General features: G+C 36.3%; 1 protein-coding gene across 4 annotated transcripts in view; it reads right to left on the reverse strand.

The window, feature by feature from the left end:
- Positions 1 to 4,930: 4,930 nt before the first annotated feature.
- Positions 4,931 to 22,770, reverse strand: part of TBK1 (TANK-binding kinase 1) — a 45,258-nt gene continuing 27,418 nt past the window's right edge. For 3 of the 4 annotated variants that reach the window (XM_014544940.1, XM_014544938.1, XM_014544939.1), the window contains 13 exons: positions 22,232 to 22,428; positions 20,959 to 21,017; positions 20,456 to 20,547; positions 17,730 to 17,828; positions 16,602 to 16,680; positions 9,507 to 9,628; positions 9,333 to 9,409; positions 8,694 to 8,733; positions 8,122 to 8,223; positions 7,899 to 7,995; positions 7,183 to 7,289; positions 6,880 to 6,951; positions 4,936 to 5,719 (listed from right to left, as the gene is read on the reverse strand). In XM_014544940.1, the coding sequence (XP_014400426.1) occupies positions 5,668 to 5,719; positions 6,880 to 6,951; positions 7,183 to 7,289; positions 7,899 to 7,995; positions 8,122 to 8,223; positions 8,694 to 8,733; positions 9,333 to 9,409; positions 9,507 to 9,628; positions 16,602 to 16,680; positions 17,730 to 17,828; positions 20,456 to 20,547; positions 20,959 to 21,017; positions 22,232 to 22,428 (1,195 nt within the window). In that variant the 3' untranslated portion in view covers positions 4,936 to 5,667. Of the gene's footprint in view, positions 5,720 to 6,879; positions 6,952 to 7,182; positions 7,290 to 7,898; positions 7,996 to 8,121; positions 8,224 to 8,693; positions 8,734 to 9,332; positions 9,410 to 9,506; positions 9,629 to 16,601; positions 16,681 to 17,729; positions 17,829 to 20,455; positions 20,548 to 20,958; positions 21,018 to 22,231; positions 22,429 to 22,770 lie in introns of all 4 variants that reach the window. The other variant, XM_005872689.2, reaches the window with a different exon arrangement.

Raw genomic sequence — 22,770 nt, forward strand, 5'->3', positions numbered from 1 at the left:
TTTTACCTTTTTAAAAAGAAGCTTTCTTGAACACACCATTATGACTAGAAATAGACACTAAAATATAATCAGTACTTATTGTGTCAGATTCTGATCTAAATGCATTATTTCTATCAGCTCACGTAGTCCTCATGAATAATCCCACAGGGGAGGTACAATTACCCCCCATTTCAGAAGGACACTGAGGAACCTGACCAAGTCCCACACAGAAGGCAGAGGGGCTGGGATTGGGAACTAGGCTATTGGATCCAGCCTGTGCTTTGCGCCACAATGCTGCTCTCATCTTAAATCTCTTCAGAGCATTTATCTATATACATATATACATATTTAGAATAACTTCCTTTACATACAATAAAATGCACAAATTTTCAGTCGAATGAGTTTTCACACACACACACACACACACACACACACACACACACACACACACACACACAAACTATCACCTCAATGAAAACATAACACATTTCCATTAACCCTCATGGACCTTCAGCCAGTCCTCCTTACCTCTTGCCAGGTAACCACTGATATTCTAACTCATGTTTTCTGACCATTCTGAGAGAGAGCTTGGTGCTCTTATAAGCCATGATGAGAAGGAGTGAGAGAAGGTATTTTTAAAAATTAACAGGATAGGCTGTTGTCCCCAAGGAGGTATCCTGGAAGCCATGTGCAATTGGTGATTAGTAATGACTTGGAAAAAGGAATGAAAAGCTGGGCTGTGAAAGCAATGGCCTTGCCATCGAAATTACATGACCAGGATGATTACTGGGAACTCGTAAGTGCTTTGGAGTAAGTTACACATATAACAATGCTCATCCTGCCATGTAGAAGCCTAAAATTCAGGGCTTATAGCTAAATATGGTCTCTCTCTCTCTTTCTTTCTCTCTCTCTCTCTCTCTCTCTCTCTCTCTCTCTATATATATATATATATGCATTTGGTATATATGCTCCTTAACCAGGACTTAATATAAATTATCTGATATGACAATTAACAATGCAGTCCTATTTCGGTAGATGAATAACATGGTGACAAGCTATTTGACTTCAAGAAACCTTCCTCCTTTTCGTTCTCTTTGATAACCATACAGCTACTATGCTATTGTATCTTTGTGTCATGGCATTGACCAAGCTGGAGGGGATCTTTAAGATCAAGTCCAATCCCCATGTCTTACAGATGAGAACACTCGTCAGGGAGTTAAGTGACTTGTTCAGTCACACAACTCCTGATAGAAGAAACAAGGTCCCTTTCTGAAGTCCCGTGCTCTTTCCACTGGACCACAAGGCTCTCAAGCTCTGGATTTTTCATGGATAGCTGAGGCTAAAACCCTGACTCAATTAGAAGAGTCCAGAGATGAGGAAACAGAGGAGAAATGAAGGTGAGCTAGAGGGTGTTAAGTCACATGGTGATAAAGCTCTTTGGGAGCCTTCACTTTAGTAAATCATCGATCATTGGTCTTGCCTTGAGATCATTCGTTTTGGAGTGGGTTGACTGGGATAGAAGTTTTTAGGGAAACCTTGGTATATTTCTGTAGCGACCTTTAGATGACTGTAGGTTATTGATGACTTGTGTGAGCTGTCTTTTGTAAGCGGCCACAATCCACCAGTCAATGCAGAAGATTGGAGCAAGCATCCCCAGGAATAGGCAGACTTCTAAGAACCAACTCACTTTTCTAACTCATCTAACTCATATAGTGGTCTTCATAAATTAATTCCTAAGACAGATAGTTATTAACTGGCCAATATACAAAACACTGTCAAACATTGAAGAGAGAATAAAAGAGGGGATATGATTCTATAAGGCATATATTTCAATAATCTCATCAGCCTGGGGTAATATCTCAACAAGACTATTTCATCAGATTATAAGTAAAAAGTTTTGTTGGAAATAGGCTATTAATCTCCAAACTAATGAGAATACTAGCAAGCTTTGTTTTAGAAAAACAAATGACCAAACTTTATAGGTACAGATTATCCACTGAGGAGGGCTATCTGTAAAGTGTATTATACAGGGAATGTTTATATGTTCACAGTCTCTGATATCTATACACCATAGCACTGTGGTGTGGTAAAAACAAAACAAAACAAAACAAGACAAAAAAACACTGGGCCAGTAATTAGATGATCTAAAGTTCCGTTTTTTTCCCATGTAATTGTGTTGGACGGTTAAAATGTTTAACCTTTTGCAGACAGTTTACTCATCTTTAAAGTGAAAGGATTGAAAATGATTTTTCTAAGTTCTCTTGGAGCTCTAGCATCCCAAATTATGTTATTCTGTATCTGAGGGATGATATAGGGTGTCCTAAAATTCACGCAAGAAGTAATTTTGATAGAAAACACAGGTTTATAATTAAAAATTGTAAATTTTTTATTGATTCATAAAGTATATAGTATAGGGTTATGTATGGAATAGCACATCGGGTAAATGGCCTCCACAGCTTTGCTGGCACATACGCAAAGCCGTGGTCTTCATTGGTCTTCATTGTCCCTGCTCCTGGGCCATAATTGGTACTTGGTAATGCTTATCAAATTGAAGGGATTGAAATCAAAGAGCAACAGATATTAGAATCTGATTCAATAAACCAAGTAAAATTAGGCTTTTATTTTTTGTTGTTGTTGTTGTTAATGCTCACGCAAAATTCAAATCTTGCGTGAATTTTGGGACACACTATATATACAAAGAGGAACTTTCAAACTATTAAGTTAGATTCTGCTTATTTTGGTAGTAAAAAAGAAAATATTAATTCCAGGAAAACTAGATAACTGAAATGTACTAGGTCTTACATTGAATACATTTGTTAATTAGATAACCTCCCTTGGTGATTAGAGATCAGTCATTTCAGTGTTAAAGGAGAATCTGCTGCTGGATCACCTATCACATCATCAGATTATATTTGATAATCTCTGACAAGAGGTAAATGCTAAGCACTTATGTAAGATGTAGAGCTACATCTTAAAAAACGTAATTATAATTCAGTTGCAAGATGAAACATTGTGAAGTAAAAGAACTCGCTTACCTTAGTCTAGGCCATTTGTCCAACACTTCTCCCACCTGCAGAGAACAAAGGTGAAAGCTGGGCTCTGTAGAAGGTGCTTTACACACTGAGTTGGAAAGTTCATTACTCCCTGTAATTCCTTCTCCTCTTACCCTTTCACATTCCAGTCAGGCAAAACTGGATAGAAAATGCAGAGCTTTATGTAGTAGCATTATTTACAGTACTTTAAAATCTCGCATCAATCCCTGACTAAAATATGCTATAGTCTGGCCAGTGTGGCTCAGTGGTTGAGCATCGACCTATGAACCAGGAGGTCATGGTTAGATTTCTGGTCAGGGCACATGCCCAGGTTGTGGGCCTGATCCCCAGTAGGAGGCCTGCAGGAGGCAGCCGATCAATGATTCTCTCTCATCATTGATGTTTCTCTCTCTCCTTCTCCCTTCCTCTAAAATCAATAAAACATATTTAAAAAATAAAATATGCTACATAAATTGACCTGAATAAAGGTTCATTGACCTTTCTAGTTTTCTAGGAAAAGGAAGGGGAACTCAATGTGATTAACTAATTCTTTTTTGTTTATTCTGAGGTATTTTAATTCCACGAGCAAATTAAGGTTCATTGAAAATAAGGGCTGTTTTTTACTTTTTTTTTCAAGCTAAACATTTCCAACTCTCTGTAGCAAACTTCTCTGAAGCAAAAGTCCCCAGGAATAGGCAGAAAACTGGATTATAGAAATAGCCTTGGCTTTTAATATAACCTCACCTTCAAATTACTTTATTTTCTCTCAATTTTCCCCCAGACAACTATTCATCAATTACCTCAAACAGGAAGAGTACCTACTGTTCTACCTCAGCAGGAAGGTTTTCTTCTTGCCAGTAATAAGCCCAGCCAACAGAAACACCACGGCTTAGCCAATGAGAAGCTGTCATCACCCTGAACTCATTACTATCCTCACATAACCTTCATTTTTCTTTTGCTGATGACTCCCTTGCCCCACCTCCTTTCTATAAAAACTTTCATTTTGCGTAACTCCTCAGAGTATCCTTGCTAGATGAGATGCTGCCCAATTCCTGAATTAATTAGATATTAGTTGAATTTTTAACCTGGGGGATAAAACAGTAAGTATTAATCAATACTAATGTGGAATAGAACTGCTCTTATCAACTTATAAAAATATAATCCCTTCCGCTAGGGTTTATTGGTGTTTTTTTCTAGAGGCACTGAAATAAAAACTATATCTGTGAATATATTAACTGATCACATAACTTAAGCAAAATTTTATCTAATTTTCAGTAATATGATCATTTAAATTATACAATTAGGGGCATACATGTTAGATGGTCAAACTGAAAATTAAAATCAAGAGGGATTAAACACCCCTTCACTCCACTCTCAGCAACAGGTATAATATTTGACAGGGGATAATTGTGTTCATATAAGTAAAGTCACTCAACCTATGCATTTATTTCTATAATGTTCTTATATGACATTTAAAATTCCTTACCACAATAATAATCAATTTGAGATTTCAAATAAAATCCTAATCCACTTTTAGTTGCCCAATGTTCACGACAAATTTACTCTCTAGGCTTAGGACATGATATCTTTATCACGGACATACAGATTGTATATAACTACACTTCAATAATCTGACATATTGGAAACAAAAACCCACATAAATCTTTGTTGGACAAAATAATTTCTTGCTGAGCATAATCCTTTAGTTTAAAACTCTGGGTAGATTTTTCAGAGAATGTCACCTTAGGATTTGTGCAGCATAAATTTATGAAAGAACTACACTGGAGTCAGTGGGTTAGAAGAGAAACAAAATTGTCCCTACATCCAATAGTCTGAGACTAATTTAGCACCACTATCCATAATATTTCTTTAAAAAGACTATTTTTTGTTTCTCAAACTGTTGTACACAGAAAAATACAAATTATTTACATTAAAACTGAGAAATTTATTGATTTTTTTTCATGAAGTAGTAAGCAGAATTAAAGAAGACATATACAGCTTAAAAGAGTTGAAATGATCCTAAAATTTTTACGACAATTTTAAATTCATGACCTAAATAAAAATGAATAGCTTTTAATAATTAAATTGCTTAAAAATTTTGCTCAATAATTTATCTGAAAGTAAAAAGATACGAGGATAACCAGTATCTGGGCACCTTGTAAAATAAAATAATGCCACTTTATCCTTCTCAAAAAAATTGTGATCCTTGTGAAAACAGTGGTTCGGTTCTGCTCCCCACCACAGAAGCAACCTCTCCATTCTACCACTTACAAAAGTGTCATCAGTCTTCTGATTTGTAAGGATGCCAATTTTGGGTCCATTTAAAAATGTTCCAGCAGGCAGTCAGAGATATCTGATCCAGCCTTACACAGAAGAGTAGATAATCAATATCTCAACACAGCAGTAATGGCTTTCTTCTAGTGCTCATTGAGGTAAAATGCCCTCATATAATTATAAATGTTAAAAGATAAAATTACATCTTAACAGCAGCCAAAAATTTATATATTTTTTATGTATTTACAATATTATACATATTTACATGACCACATCAAATGCTGAATTGTAGAAACAAGAGACCACATATAGAAGCATTCGTTTAATGCCTCAGCATTATTTTCTTGTGCAAACTGAAACTTTTCTCAAACTTCTTAGAAAGCTAAAGACAGTCAACATTGCGAAGGCCACCATCCATGGTTAAAGAGCCAAACCTAAAAACAGAAGAAAAAAGGCATCATCAAAAGATTCTTTTATTTGGCCCCTAACATTTTATTTTATTTTTTTTATTTTTTATTTTTTTAAGAGAGAAACATCGATCAGCTGCCTCCTGCACATCTCCCACTGGGGATGTGCCCGCAACCCAGGTACATGCCCTTGACTGGAATTGAACCCGGGACCCTTCAGTCTGCAGGCCGACGCTCTATCCACTGAGCCAAACCGGTTTCGGCGCCCCCTAACATTTTAAAGCAGACTATAGAATACTTTTCAGGGGAATAAAGAGTTTAAGCAACTGTGAACTACTCTATTTCTTACTGAAACACAGTGGTATTATAAATATGTGAAAAATACAATTCAGTGGCGTGGGAAGAACTTCTTAAGAGAAAACAGAGAGTGACACAATCCAGAAAGCATTAGGAAGAACTGTATAACTTCTTTTTGGTGTGGTGGGATTCAGAAGCAAAGATGTGGAGTTGAGAGTAAGTATGACATACTACAGGGACAGTGTAGTATGGAACAAAATAGAGATAAATAAGCATCTCTGCGAAATAAGCTTCAGACTGCTATTTTTGGTATATGTGCTGCCAAAGCAAGCACAGACTGTCATTTTGGGGAGCAGTGAAAAATATAGTTGGATGAGTAGGCTGAGGGTAGACTATTATATTCTTTGAATTCAAATATGAATTAAACTGCATTTACAGGGAGATTTTCAGAGAGCTCTGCAAGTTACCCAGTACCAATCAGGGTGCTGGCATCTTATAAGCAACTCTGATTCCAAAATTGAAAATTATAATTTTAATGAGAAAATGTTATAAAAAATAGTTTCTGATTCCAAAATTGAAAATAATTCTAGTGAGAAAACAGTATATAAAAAATAATTACCACAAACTGATTCAAATAAGCAAATAAATAATTCTATTAACCAGTGCTTCTATAAAATGGAATCAATCATAGTTCACATGGTTTTATCCAAACAATCCCAAACAAATTAAAAGGCGTCATGGAAGTCACCAAAATAAGGGTCCTGATTTTATATCGCTTTCCCACTGGCCTAATCTATCGATATAGGAAGACAGAGAGATACAGGTATAGATACGTATGTACTTGACTGCATGTAAAATCACAGGGCAGAATGATATCTGCATTAACTCACCTTTCTAAAATATGATTATTTTCAGCAAGTTCTTTAACCACCCCTTCCATCTCTTCTTTTAACTTCTTCATACTATACATACAAAATAAAGGTAAATAAGCATCTCTGTTCAAAAAAGTATGCAAATGTTTTAGAATTGTATTTATATTATGTTTTAGTTCTATAGCTTAAACTAAGTCACTAGATAATATTTACAAACATATTCACAACAAATATAAAAAATTTCAAAATAAAAGATCAAGATCACAAACGGCAACAAAAACAAATGGAAACATCATAGTTATCAAATAATAAATTTCTTACCCAAGAGTCATTTCTACTAATGTGTTAGAACATGGATAAATTGGAGCCATGGTATGTTTGATTCCACTGGAGGCTGCAAACATTTTCTGAGGCAAAGTTTCTTGTAACTAAAACATAAAAAAATCCCATATCAATCACAGAACAAAATACTTACTACAGATCTTAGATCAAATGTTACAGGCTTTAATAAGCCATTTATAGCTTTACATTTTAATTTGAAAACCATCAGTGATATAATACTTAAATCAATACTCTTTAAAAATCTTTTGTTATGGATGATAAAATAATAGTCTACCAGATGTTTTCAACTGTAAAACATCTAAGTTCTTAAAACTTGGCTCAAAATATATACCACAGACCTGGCTGGGTGGGTAAGGTGGTTCGAGTGTCATCCCGTAAACCAAAAGGTAGCAGGCTCAATCCCTATCAGGGTGCCTATGGGAGGCAACCAATCAATGTTTCTCTCTCACGTTGAAGCTTCTCTCTCTCTCTCTTTCTCTCTCTCTCTCTCAGATCAATAAAAACATATCCTCATGCGAGGATTAAAAAATATGTATCTCTATATCCCACAAACAGGCAAGTAGAGCTGATACATGCATATTATGTACTATTTCTCCCTTCTCATTCATAATAAAATGTAAACGGAAAAGAATTTATTTCCATTTTCCCTAATAGAAAAAAAGTACTTTCCCCCCTAAATACTTTGGTAGCTGTACCTCATTTGTATAGTCTTGATACTTCGATATTTCCTCTTCAATATCTAAACACTGATTAGTTAGGGATAACAACTGTTTCTTAAGATGAAGCATCTTTCTGAAAACCAAAAAGAATCAATTAATAAGCAATCTAATGAAATATTATTCCTACTTAAAATATATAATATACATTAAAATGTGTATTATACAATCAACCACTCATTGCCCCCAAATAGTTACCTACCTCATCCATTCTCTTGACTTATCCAAAAATGTCTCGTACTTTTTAACACATTCATCTGTGAAGTGGGTCATTGCTTTTGTTGCATGGTAATACAGTTTTTGCCTAGAATTTAGAAATAATCAGAGGCTTAAACCAATATCACCGTTTCTATTTCCAATATTTAAAAACTTTCCAATATGTAAAATTTGTTTCCTTAAAGTTGTGACTTTAGAATATTTACGAAGGCCAAATGTTTCTAACAGACGTTATAATAGCAAGAGGAGGAGAATGAGAAGGGAGAATGGTCAAAAAATATTTACTGAGTTAAGGTTAAGAAGGTAATTAAGTCTGTACTCTCCATTATCTGCCCTTATGCAACAGAAGCACCTGAGGCAGGAGAAGCCTGCCCCTTTCTCCCACCTCAGTATCCTCTCAATCTGGAGCTAGGTAAGTGAGCCTCAAATATGTGCACACAGTAATAATTGTGTAGAGCCAAGATTAAAACATATTTTAAATTGTAATTAATTTAAACTTTAAGAATTACATTAATAACATAACCAAAAATAATTATTAAACATAATCTGGACACTTACTTATCAAATTTGTGGATTTGTTCTTCATTATAAGGTAATTCTAAAAGTAAAAAAATATATTACTTTTGTAAATGTACAATCATAAAATCACACACAGTATTTTTTTTCTTTGAGATTACTTTAAAAAATCTAAGAGTTTAAAGCAGGTGTCACTAGCTTGTGACCCATGAGTTAAATACAGGCCACAAATGCTTTCATTTGGTCTGTAAGGTGTTAAAATTAAAAAGGAAAATTAGCTGCCAACATTTAAAAACAGAATATTTCAAGTAAAACCTGTTTTTCTAGCTCTTTTTGAGATACAGAGAGATTGGGCAATAAATCAGGTGAATTTAAATAGTGACTCTCCCCTTTGGATGGGGGTATCTCCTCTCCAGTTCTCCTCAGTCTCCACTGGCCAATTTTATCCCTGCTATGTGCTGGCCTCCAGAGGTTGTGGAGTTCATGACCCCTGGTTTGAAATATCCAAAAGGTTGGTTTTAAAAATCATTTAGTACATTTAACTTCTGACAGAATCAAATCTCTGAAAAATAACTTAAGCAGCCATCCTTATAAATATACTAAATTTGTTCTTCACTATAAGCTGGATTACAACTAGTAGGGCTAATTTTATTAGATTAACAAATGTTAAATTTTACTTACTACGTTCTGCTTTGTCTTTTTTGAATTGATAGTAAATCTCTGTGATCCAATTTAACAGGACTTGTAGCTTTTCTACACTATTTAAGGAAGAAAAACCCAAATAAATTAACTGATTTGATGTGAAAAAGTACATTATTAATAAGAGCAGAAACTACCAACAAAGTTATAACCTACTGTCTATCTTTTGGATGAGTGCCTTCTTGATGGGCCCATGTATCTGACAGCAATCCACCTGGAGATAATTCGCTTTCGATATCCTGAAGACTGTTTTCTATTGTTCCCCGAGAACTGGAAAGCTAAATAAAATCAATGAGTTCAGGTCCAGATTACCAAAAAATCAGAAATGATAATCACAGTGCCAATGGAGTCTAAAGTCTTAATCATATTTCTTTATGGATTATTTAAACTCAAAGTCTGAATATACAAATACATTTAATCATTCAATTAAGCTTGTTTCTTTCTCTGTAAAATATTGTTAATACTCTATCCCATAATAAAGCCCCAAGGATAAAATGTAGGTAGCCAAGACTGTGCTCTATATGTTCAGATGCCAAACAAAAAGATAATTCCTATTTAAAACAGAAAATGAAAAGAAATCTCATTTAAGATCCTGTTCATTTTAAGCTTAGTATTTATCATTTACCTACCACAGAACTAAGCATTAGTAAAACTTTTAAAGAAAGGATAAAGGCCAGACTTAAATAAAAATACCTAAATATTAAGGATTCTGATACATACTACTGATTTCAAATAAAGTTTTCAGTGGCGGTTTACACTGCCATTAGCAACAAACAATCATACCCTTTTAACTACACTCTTGTCAGCACTGGACCAGCAGCCTCAGCTCACATAGGAACATGCTACAAATGCACACTTTGGGGTCCCACCTGTTGAACCAAAAACTCTGATGAAGCCTGGCTAATTTGAAAGACAAAAATAGTACCTTCCTGTTATAATACATTTTGCTATTAATATTGTAAACATTTTTTTCCCAAGAGTTTTATTAGGTCAACTGATCTTTAAAATAATTTCTAAACATTGTCTTTTAACTGCAGATTTAATGTTTTCCTAATCAATTTGAATGAGGTATTTTTATTTAAAAAAACCTTTATCATATTTTCTCAATTTGCTTTTTAACATTTTTTTAACATATAGAAATCTTAAGTTTTATGGTCAAATATGTCTTGCTTTCCATGCTTTATGTCTTCTCTAACATCAACATTAAGAATAAGTTAAGTATATGCTTTAAGTACCTTATACTTCCAAACTATGGAAAATAGTTTATGGATAAAGTTATTTATTTTTACAGCATTACATAGAAGTGTGAAAATGGCAAGCAACCTAAAAAACCAACAACAGGGAGATAATAAGTAAAAATACTAATAAATCCATTGGCTACAATATTATTTCTATGAAAAGAAAGTTTTACAAAAAACCCCACCAAAAACCCAAAACTGGAAAATGCTCTTTAATAGTATTATACAAAAAATAAAAATAACAATTGTCTGCTCACAGGGTAACAATCATTTAATAATATATATAAAAAGAGAGCGCTAAAATAGTGCTTGTCAAACTTTAGCAGCATCCAAATCTTCTGGAGGACTTGTTAAAACATGGATTGCTGGGGCTTTCAGTCAAGATGGTGGCATAGGTAGTACAATTTCTCTTACAACCACATAAAAAATACAACTAAACTACAGAATGCCTGAAATATGGCTGAATGGAAGTCCTACAACTACGGAATTAAAGAAGTCAAATGGAGACTGGTAGCAGGGGCGGAGACATGGAATAAGCTGGTTCCACACCCACGTGGGGACAGATAAAAATTGGGAGGGAAATCTCAGATGCGGAGGTCCACCTTGATGAACGAGGGGTCCCAGCCCCACACCAGGCCCTCCAGTCCAGGATTCCAGTGCCAGGCAGAGAAGTCCCATAACTTCTGGCTGTAAAATCCAGGGGGGATTGTGGCTGAGTGAGATGGAGGGCTACTGGAGTCACAGATGTCCCTTTTAAAGGGCCCATGCATGGACTTACCTGGACTCACACCCTCTGAGCTCCAGCGCTGGGGCAGTAGCTCCAAAGGCACCAGGGACATAGGAGGAGGAACTGAATTGTCTGGCATCAGGACAAGAGCTGGAGAAGTAGTTTTCTCCCAGACAGAAGTGTTGGCAGAGGCCATTGTTCCTTTTCTAAGCCTTCCCCCAACACAGCCAGCAGGCAGACACATCTGAGTCTCCATTAACCTGGCTAACATTATTCACCCCACCCTGGAGATTCCCTGAGATGCCCTACCTAACTTGCAGGCAATGGCCTGTTTTGGCTCATGCTTCAGACTTTCCTAAAATCTCTCATACAAGCAGCATCTGGCCTTGGTGTTCCCTGTACCTCGTGCTATGTGGCCTCAGGCCTGGCACTAGCAGTAGCCAGCCTTGGTCCACAGCTTGGCCTCTCCTGGGCACCTCCAAGCCCAGCACAAGTAGAAGCCATTTTCAGATTGCTTTGTAACTCATGCTGGGTGGCTCTGGGCAGAATACAAGCCACAGCGGATTTGGGCCTGAACCTCCTGAGAGGCCCCAGAGCCAGCAGACCATGTTGAAGCATCACCCAACCACCTCCAAAATCAACATACTCAGTGGGCACAAGAGCCCTGATGAAATAAACCTTCCTTCATGGAGTGGACAGCTGATCCTTCATAGTGGTTGCAGCCAATCCTTGTAGTTGATAGGCCTAGGAGTAAAGCCCTCCCATTGATGTGCCAACAGCAATCAAGGTTCAACTACAACAGGAGGGTGTATACAGCAAACAGTGGGGAAAAGGTGCGCACTTAGAGTTCCCAACTTGGGTGAACGGGGAGGCTATGCCTCTGGATCCTACAGAACACCCACTACATAGACCACTCTACCAAGTCCACGAGATGTAGCAGCTCTACCTAATATGTAGAAACAAACACAGAGAGGCTGCCAAAATGAGGAGATAAAGAAATATGTCTCAAATGAAGAAATACAACAAAACCCTGGAAAAAGAACTAAACTAAATGGAGATAAGCAATCTACTAGATGCAGAACTCCAAACACTGGTTGTAAGGATGCTCAATGAACTTAGGAAGAATTTCAACAAAGAGACACAGGAAACATAAAAATGTAACTGGAAAACATAAAAAAATAACTAGTCAGAAATGAAGAATACATTATAGGGAATCAACAGTGGAGTAGATGGAGAGGATCCAATCAGAGATTTGGAAGATAAGAAAGCACAATCAGCACAGCAAAAAGAAAAAAGAATTAAAAAATAAATGAGGATAGTATAAAGAGCCTCCAGGACAACTTCAAGTGTACCAGCATTCACATCATGGGAGCACCAAAAGGAGAAAAAAGAGAACAAGGAATTGAAAACCCATGTAGCCCAAGCCGGTTTGGCTCAGAGGATAGAGCGTTGACCTGTAGACTGAAAGGTCCTGGATTCAATTATGATCAGGGACACATGCCCGGGTTTCAGGCTCGATCCCCGGTGTGGGGCGTGCAGGAGGCAGCCGATCAATGATTCTCTCTCATCATTGATGTTTCTATCTCTCTTTCCCTCTCCCTTCCTCTCTAAAATCAATAAAATATATTAAAACAAGAAAAAAAAACCCATGTAAAAAAATAGTAATGGAAAACTTCCCTGCCCAGTTGGTGTGGCTCAATGGTTGAGCTTTGACCTATAAACCAGGAGGTCACGGTTTGATTCCTGGTCAGGGCACATGCTCAGGTTGCAGGTTTGATCCCCAGTGGGGAGCTTGCAGGAGGCAGCCGATCAATTATTCTCTCTCATCACTGATGTCTCCATCTCTCTCCCTCTCCCTTCCTATCTGAAATCAATAATAAAAAATATATTAAAAAAAGAAAACTTCCCTAACCTGGTGAAGGAAATAGACATATAAGTCCAGGAAGTACAGAGAGTCCCAAACAAGATGAACCCAGGGGCCCACACCAAGGCACATCGTAATTAAAATGCAAAAAGATGAAAACAAGGAGAGAATTTTAAAAGCAGTAAGAGAAAAGAATTTAGTTACTTACAAGGGAGCTTCCATAAGACTGTCAGCTGATTTTTCAACAGAAACTTTGCAGATCAGAAGGCAAAGATTTTCAAAGTGATGAAAAGCAAGGACCTACAACCAAGATTATTCTACCTAGCAAGCTTTCATTTAAAATTGAAGAACATATAAAGAACTTCCAAGATAAGAAAAAGGCAAAGGAGTTCATTGCCACCAAACCAGTATTACATGAAATGTTAAAGGATCTTCTTTAAAAGATATAAATATGAACAATAAAATAGCAATAAATACATATCTTTCAACAAATGACTCTAAAAAACCAAAATAAACAAAGAAGCAGAACAGAAACAGACTTATAGATATGGTGAACATCGAAGGGGGTTGCCAGATCAAAGGGGGGTTAGGGAGATGGGTGAAAAAGATGAAGGGAGTTAGAAGTACAAATTGGTAGTTACAGAACAGTTACAAGGATGTAAAGTACAGCATAGGGAGTATCTATACTAATAAAAGCTTATGTGGACGTCACACCCTCATGCCATCACAATCCATCACCTGCGTGTACAGCAGGTGTGCGCAGTTGGGCAGGGCTGCGTGCCTGGTGAGGTGCACACGGTTGGGCGGGGACTTAAGTGCTGCCTCTACACATGTGAGCTGCACAGGAAACACGTTTTCTGACCACTCATTGGCTAAGCTCACGGTACTCCACTTGCAGTGTTCTTGGTAACTTGGCTAATAAGAATCCAAGAAGGTGATCTAGGGTTTTTCCACCTCACTCCTGGGGGAAAAAACGAAGGTCCGCTGCTGGAGGGAATGAGAAATGTCATATCCACCCTAACCGGTTTGGCTCAGTGGATAGAGCATCGGCCTGCGGACTGAAGGATCCCAGGTTTGATTCCGGTCAAGGGCATGTACCTGGGTTGTGGGCACATCCCCAGTAGGGGGTGTGCAGGAGGCAGCTGATCGATGTTTCTCTCTCATCGATGTTTCAAGCTCTCTATCCCTCTACCGTCCTCTCTGTAAAAAAATCAATAAAATATGTATTTAAAAAAAAAGAAAAGAAATGTCATATTCTGCCCTAGCCAGTTTGGCTCAGTGGATAGAGCCTTGGCTCATGCAGGAGGCAACCAATCGAAGTGTCCCTCTCACATTGATGTTTTTGTCTTTTCCTCTCTTCCACGCTCTCTAAAAATCAACGGAAAAATATCCTCAGGTGCCTTCTCCTGATCATCTCGGTCGCCTCCCGCAGAGGGAGGCCTAATTGCAGCTTAGGAGCAGGCGTAAGCCATCAGTAGGACATCCCCTCAGGGCTCCTGGACTGTGAGAGGGGGCAGGCTGGGCTGAGGGACCCGTGCATGAATTTCATGCACCGGGCCACTAGTAGTTAATAATATCATAGTAACTATATATGGTATCAGATGGGCACAAAATGCATTGGAAAGATTACTTAGTAAGTTATATAATGTCTAATCACTGGGTTGTACACTTAAACTAATATAATATTGTATGCCAACTGTAATTAAAAAATAAAAAAGTATTTAAAGAAAAAACCCAACAACTCAAATAATGGATTTCTGGGCCCTACCATCACAGTTCCTGATTCAACAGGTGGGGCCCCAAAATGTACATTTCTAACAAGTTCTTATGTGAGGCTGGGGCTGTTGGTCCAGGACCTACTCTGAGAATCATTTTTGTGTGGGGAGCATATATGGTATCATTTCTACATATACATTTTATTTAAACATTTTGTTTTACAGTAGGAAAAAATTTTAAGATCTCCACTAGGAGATTTTAAGCAAATAAACAAGTTATGAGAAAAAAACAATGCAACATAGTGAAAAGTAATTGGTCTGAAGTTAAAGCCCTAATTTCATAAGACTCAGCGACTTTAAGTTATTTAATCATCCATGCTCCAATTCTCATAGGAAATCCAAATCTTCCCAAAAATGTCACACAAGTGAGAAACACTTGGGCTCCCTAAAGAAAACATACAACTTCAATTCCAAGTGCTCAAATGACACTTGCACTAGAAATAAGTATCTATTCGGACTATGAGCCAGTAAATAAAGTTCTAAGACAAAAGCAGAAAAAGAACAAAAAACACAATATAACTGCCTATATTTAAAAACAAACAAATATTGGGGAAGACAATTTGTTTCTTAACTTTTATTTGCTTTATTCTATATCAACATTTAAAAAACTTTTTTGACCATGACATTCACTTTAATTTAACTCTGTATCACTTAAATGTGTATATATATAACTGAACTGAAAGTTTCCTGGAACAGTAATTTCATTATTATATGTGATGTATGCTAACATTTTCTATTCTATTCCATTTAAAAACACTGCTACACACTATACAACCTACTAGTTGTTCATGACTCATATTTTGAAAATCACTGTTCTAGATATAAAACTGAAGGAAAAAAACAACTAAAAATCAGACTAAGCTGGAAAAAGAAAAAAGGGATACTGTATCAAGTTCTTTTTCTTTTAATTTAACATCCATTTCATGAAAGAATACTTCAAATGCTAAAAACTTGCAGGAGTATAGCATTTTTATTTATCTCATTTAATTGGTACAACAGGATAAAAAACTGCATATTTTAAAGAAAAAGAAAATAAGGAAGCAAAGAATTAAAGGCCTTGCTTAAGTCACCAGGCAGGAATAGCTAGGTAAATAGGGGCAATCCTGGGATTAGTAATCAGTTCTTTTACAATACATTGTATTAAGAGATCAGAAACTACCTGAAATGCTACTGTATTTTTTCAGTAGAAGAGAGACTTTTGTCCTAATTTCTTTAGGTATAGAAATGATTCCCAGCCTTTAGGAACCTAAATCTTTCTTTCCTTACTTTTTATTTTAGAAAAGATCTGATATTTTCCTAACATGCATCTAATTCTAAGCAAGTTTAAGTACCCTGTTGTTAAATTACATTTATGAGCTTGCTTTAACTGCCATAGAAGCAACATAAGAAGAACATTATCAATTTTAAAGAGAGACAGGAAGAAAGGGAGAGAGAAATGGGCTTAAAGCAAAGCAGACATTTGGAAACATTGTAAAGAATTGCATGGCAGTAATGGTATTTAAATATTATAAATAGTACCTAAAAATAGGAAAAGAATACTTCAGGTATCCTTTAGTACATCATCTCTCTCGGAAAGTTTAGATCTATTCTATCCAGCAAAGAAACTGACTATGAGCCTATGATTCTCACAATTTTGTAAATACTTACTCTCAACAATTTGGTGTGTATGTCTGAAATTTCATCTAAGTCTGTTGCTTCTAGATTGGTTTTCAACAATTTTTCATATCTGTGTGAAAACCAAGTATGGAAAAATTAAATGAGTATAATGAATACACAGATTTAATCTAAAAAGATTTTTTATAAATTACATTTGAGTTATTATCATTATAATTTAAGGATAAAATTCTGAATACAAAATCTACAAAGCAATAGATTTCAAGAAAACTTGATGTCTTTGTAAAGAAAGAATTTTATATACTTCTACTTAAACATTTGCAGGTTAAGAGATAAAATATAAGACAACTTAATTTCATATAGTCTTATGCCAGGATAATAGTCATAATACTACATTTCAGAATTAATAGTGGTCAACAGTAAATTCTGATTTCACTAACTATATTTCCTATGCTGTACAAATAGTATAGCCTAGGAAGAGGGCAATTTGAAATATTCTGTTTCGAAAGACATTCTCAGGGATAAGCTTAATAAGCAAAGTAAACTAGAAGTAATCCCCAAATTTTAAAAATACTACAAAACGCCGAAACCGGTTTGGCTCAGTGGATAGAGCGTCGGCCTGCGGACCGAAGGGTCCCAGGTTCGATTCCGGTCAAGGGCATGTACCTTGGTAGCGCGCACATCCCCAGTAGGAGGTGTGCAGGAGGCAGCTGATCGATGTTTCTCTCTCATCGATGTTTCTAACTCTCTATCTCTCTCCCTTCCTCTCTGTAAAAAATCAATAAAATATATTTTTAAAAAAATACTACAAAACTACAGTTCTAGAATACCTCTTCCTATTTCCTTTGTTGATTACAGGCTTTTTATTTTCCTATTCAGAGCATCTGCTTTGCAAGGTATAACATGAGATGTTTCTGGCTCAGGTTACCTTTTCCCTAACAAAGGGAAGGAGAAATACTAACAGAGATGGTGTTCATTTCTTACTGAGACAACTGGATATTTTTCTGCCTTTGTGAGGAAGAAACTTAAACTAAGGTTGTGCCTTAATACAAACATTTGCATAGCATGCAATATGTGTCAAGGATAATTAAACAAATTAAACAGAAATGTAACAATATTTAACATTTTAACAACTATTAGTTAAGAAAGTAACCTACTCACACTTTCATACTTTGAATGCTTCTGAGGCAGAATTCCAATGTGATCACAACTTCTGTCTTTTTGTGAACAGTTTCATTATAATCATCTTTAACTAATTCTCTAAAAAAAAATTCTCATTAGTATATCTAAAGAATTATTTGTTTTCTCTTGCCTACCACTAATTACTCTGCTATCCTTCTGTTCAAATTTCTTAAGTCTTGATATATTATGAGAGCCAATTCACTTTTTATTATTAAAAGCATTTTTGTGAGTCTTATACATATCTAGGGCATAAACCATTACTACATATTAGGTTAACAATTTAGAAATCCAAAGCATTAATAGATTAAAAATAAGAACTAATCTACAATAAAAAGAAATAAGCTGAATAGCATTACATTACATTTTATACCACCAGAATTTTTACTACTCATAGTAAAAATCAGAAGTAATCCCCAAATTTTAAAAATACTACAAAACGCCGAAACCGGTTTGGCTCAGTGGATAGAGCATCGGCCTGTGGACTGAAGGGTCCCAGGTTCGATTCCGGTCAAGGGCATGTACCTTGCTGTCCGATTTCTACTTTATATCAAGGCAACCTCTCAAGAAGCAGAATGACATCTATACTAATAATAGGGTAATATGCAAATTGGTCGGGACGCCCTCACGTATAACGACCAATCAGCAGGTTGCACGCGCAGCAGGCGCGGGTGGGCGGGGACTTGCAGCGTTGAGGACGGGGGTGGGGGGTGGTGGAGGCCTCTCCGTGCGCCTGCGCTGGGGGTCCGCAGGCCTTCCCCAGTTCCGGCCTACCTCTTTGGGGCAATTCATCGAGGAGCCCCGGATGGGTGGGCAGGATCTAACTCTTTGGGGCGATGGAACGGAGGGCTCTCGCACTGTGACAAGGCACAGGCCAGGCTGGGGGACCCTCTTCCCCCGCTGGAGTGCATGAATTTCGTGCACCAGGCCACTAGTAGTAAATAATATAATTGAAGGGCTTTTGGTTTATATCAAGGGTCGACAAACTAAGACCTGATGCCTGTTTTTGCTAAGAGTGGTATTTACAAGTTTAAAAGTTATAAAAACAAAGAGACCTTACTAACTGATAAAGAAGTTTACCAACAGTGGTGTACATTAAAAACTATTTTCTCATGACTTAATAAACTAAAAGCTCAAAAGTAAAAGGAATAAAAGCTTTAGGGAGCAGTGATTAGGGTAGGTAACAACAGCAAGAGAAACGAGAGCTGCTAGTAACAATACTGTGAAAACAATTGGAGTCAACATTTAGATTTCTCCAGAAACTACTTAGTAAAAGCAAAGAGGCTTCTTAATGGAAAGAGAAAAACATAGGCTTATGAACACATAAAAAATATTATAAGCATACATTTATGGATTAAACATAAAGATAAAAGGGGGAAAAAGAGCCCTTTTTCTCCTTAGAAGCAGCAGCAGAACAAGAATGATGACATGCTTCATACATGTTTTTGCAAGAAGGGAAGACTAGGAATGAGGTGGGCACACAGAAACTGTTATAAGAATTTAAGTAGAAGAACACTAGGAGCCCAGAGAACATGATGCCATTACTGTGGGTGTATAAAATTCAAAAACTTCAAATGATGTTGTATAGAACTAGTTATGATTCTTAAAAGACACCATTTATTCTCCATTTCTATCAAAAGCAAAGGTGATATCTACAAATCATGAAAAGTTAAAAAAAGGTCATTTTCAAAACATTTCCTAGCATCACTTTTAGGGGGAACATACCGAACTAGATGATCAATATTCTGACCAAGAGTAACTATATTAAGTGACTTAGTAAAAAAAAATTAGCTTTTAAATTGCTTGTCAGGGTGAGTGTGTGCTCATAGCATATGCTTTCATTTATATAAAATGTCTAGAACAGGCAAATCTACAACAACAGAAAGTATACTAGTGGTGGGCTAGGAGGTTATAACAAAAGTGGGGAGTGAATGGGTGCAGGTTTCTTTTTGGGTTGATAAAAATTAGGGGTGATGATTGCACAACTCTGAATGTACAAAAAAATCACTGAATTGCACATTTTAAAAATGGGTAAATTTTATAGCATGTGAATTTCAAAAATGCTGTTTTTGTTTTTTAAAAAAAACTGAGTGCCACCAAACCCGTTTGGCTCAGTGGATAGTGTCGGCCTGCGGACTGAAAGGTCCCAGGTTCGATTCCGGTCAAGGGCATGTACCTTGGTTGCGGGCACATCCCCAGTAGGAGGTGTGCAGGAGGCAGCTGATCGATGTTTCTCTCTCATCGATGTTTCTAACTCTCTATCCCTCTCCCTTCCTCTCTGTAAAAAATCAATAAAATATATTAAAAAAACAACAACAACTGAGTGTATACTTTATTTAGGAAGAGATTCCGAGGACAAAAACCCTGGAAAGAAATACAGGTTGTACTGGATTACAACAATGACTAAGCCTCCCAAGACAATGAAATGACAACCAAGTTAAGGTCCTCAGAAAAGGAATTCATTTGCCATCACATCGTAAGTGTGGTGTAAGTTTTCAAACTCAGATATTAATATCCTGTCTCACAAGGTCATTATAAAATTAATGAATAAAATAGCTGCTAAATGTTTTATAAACTAAATGTGAAAACAAAATATTGTAACAAAATCAATCAGCTGACCCAACCTAGTCTGAAGAGATGGGGTGGTTATCAGTTATTTAGTGAGGTCTATGTGAAGATCAATTTTTAAATTTCCACTTGTTACTTACATCAACCATCGTATCCCCTTTCGCATTAATTCCTGATAAAGCAGCAAGGTACTGGCAATTCTACAAGCGTAACACACAACTCCTGTCATTGCCTAAAGAAGAAATGCAAAATGTTATCATTTGGTGCTAACTATGGTACAGGGCAAGGAAACCTTTTACATAAAAATTTTCAAACATATATTTTTATCAGTTTAATTAAAAACACAATTAACTACCAATTTCTAAAAGCTAAGGATAGATAGAACTGTAATGAACATTTCAACCTTAACATGATAATGTTAAACATGCACTGCCTCCATGGAGAAAGTTTTCTGTGAATTAAAAAAAAGGCTATAAAGTCAAAAAGAAAGAACACAAAATAATTTGCAATGGATAACAATTTAAGTGAATGATTTCCTAAATCAAATAGGCATATATAAAGACACAATACATTTTATTGCTTCCACTATTGATAAGATAATTTGAACTCAGATGTTTATATAGATATTTAATTAAATACTAACCTTAGCCATGCTAGCATCTCCATCTAAATCATAACGTGGATGTACTTTAGGGAGGGAAACTGAAACATTAAATAAAATAGTTAAAATCAGAAATAGAGAATTTTGAGTAAATTATTGTATCCTTTATATAGTAACCTCTAACTTCAACATCAACCTTTAAATTAAATTAAAAATAGTGACAAACTATAATGTTCTTTCCCTGGTTAAAAACAACAGCCTGGCTGGCGTGGCTCAGTGGTTGAGCATCCTCCCATGCACCAAGTGGTGGAAGGTTCAATTCCAGGTCAGGGCACAAGTCCAGGTTTTGGGTTTGATCCCTAGTAGGGGGCATGCAAGAGGCAGCAGATCAATGACTCTCTCTTTCTCCCTCTCCCTTTCTATCTCTAAAAAAAATAAAAATCATAACATCATATTTAAAAGAACAACAATACTTGAAACAATAATGCTCATCCTGTAACAAATTACCTACAATATTTCTAAGGAATTTCATTTTTTTCTTAAATATATTCCAACACAACCAGCTCAATACCTCTATTTAAGTTGAAATCAAATCCCAAAATCCAAATAGAAATGTAAAAATCTGGATAGTTTATTTTTTTCAACAGTTAATAATTTAAAAGACTCCAAAATGCAGATCTAATTTTTCTTAGACTCCAAAGCCTGGCAAAGTGTCCCATTCACACTGGGCACAAGAAATATTTGCTGAAATTTATGGCACAAAAGGTTATTTTGAATATGAGTAAAATACTAAAAGCAGAAAGCTACAGTGAAACATACATGACAAACTATTTTACCACTTTATGAAATAAAATATTTAATATCAAATTGTATTACCTACAAGGCTTTTAAATTTTACTAATTTTGTACAACTAATTTACAAAATTTTAATGTTTATGGAAGGTCTACAATAATGTCATCATCAATCAACTTTATGAAGATAATCATTTTTAGGTTTTTTTTGTTTATTTTGTTAATCCTAACCTGAGGATATTTTCCCACTGATTTTCTTTTTCTTTTTTTCAGAGAGAGTGGAAGGGGGGAGGGGGAGAGAGAGAGAGGGAGAAACATCCATGTGAGAGACACATCAACTGGTTGCCTTAAGCTCTGACCGGGGTGGGAGATAAGCCTGTTACCCAGGTAGGTGCCCTTGACCAGGAATCGAACCTGCGACCTTCTGGTGTGAAGGCCGATGCTCTAACCACTGAGCACACCAGTCAGGGCCAGTGTTGGTTTTTTTTAATGGCGAGTAAGAACAAGAAAAATCCCAACTTACTTTTTTCATATTTCAATCCTATGGTATCCAGAGATTCCCGGCTTACTACAAAGATAGGATTTTCCTCAGTAGTTTTAGGGAAATGCTGTCCTAGTCTTCCAGGTTCTAGAACTAAGCGGCGTCCTTCATATATAAGTTCTTGATTTGCAGAAATAATTTTGGTTTGTTTATACACCAGTTCATGAAATACAGTAGCACTGTGTGAGAAAAATCCAAAAAGACAACATAACTGAGATAAAAAGAGAGGGGAAGTCTTTTTTAAAATGACTGAGTACAACATCCATTTCTAGTGGTACTTCAGGTCAGGGCCAGTCCACAGAAACCCTGCTTTGTTGATGTGAACATTACAAAGTCTGTTAAACTAAAAATTTCATCTAAACTGTCTATACAGCAATTCTAAAATATTTCTGTTTGCATACATATACTGGGTAGGCACAATACACAGGGTTCTTAATATTTAATAACTAGAGGCCCGGTGCACAAAAATTTGTGCCCTGGGGGGGGGGTGAGGAGAGGGGGGGACCCTCAGCCCAGCCTGT

The sequence above is a fragment of the Myotis brandtii genome, unplaced genomic scaffold (assembly GCF_000412655.1).
Source record: "Myotis brandtii unplaced genomic scaffold, ASM41265v1 scaffold389, whole genome shotgun sequence".
Lineage (NCBI taxonomy): Eukaryota > Metazoa > Chordata > Mammalia > Chiroptera > Vespertilionidae > Myotis > Myotis brandtii.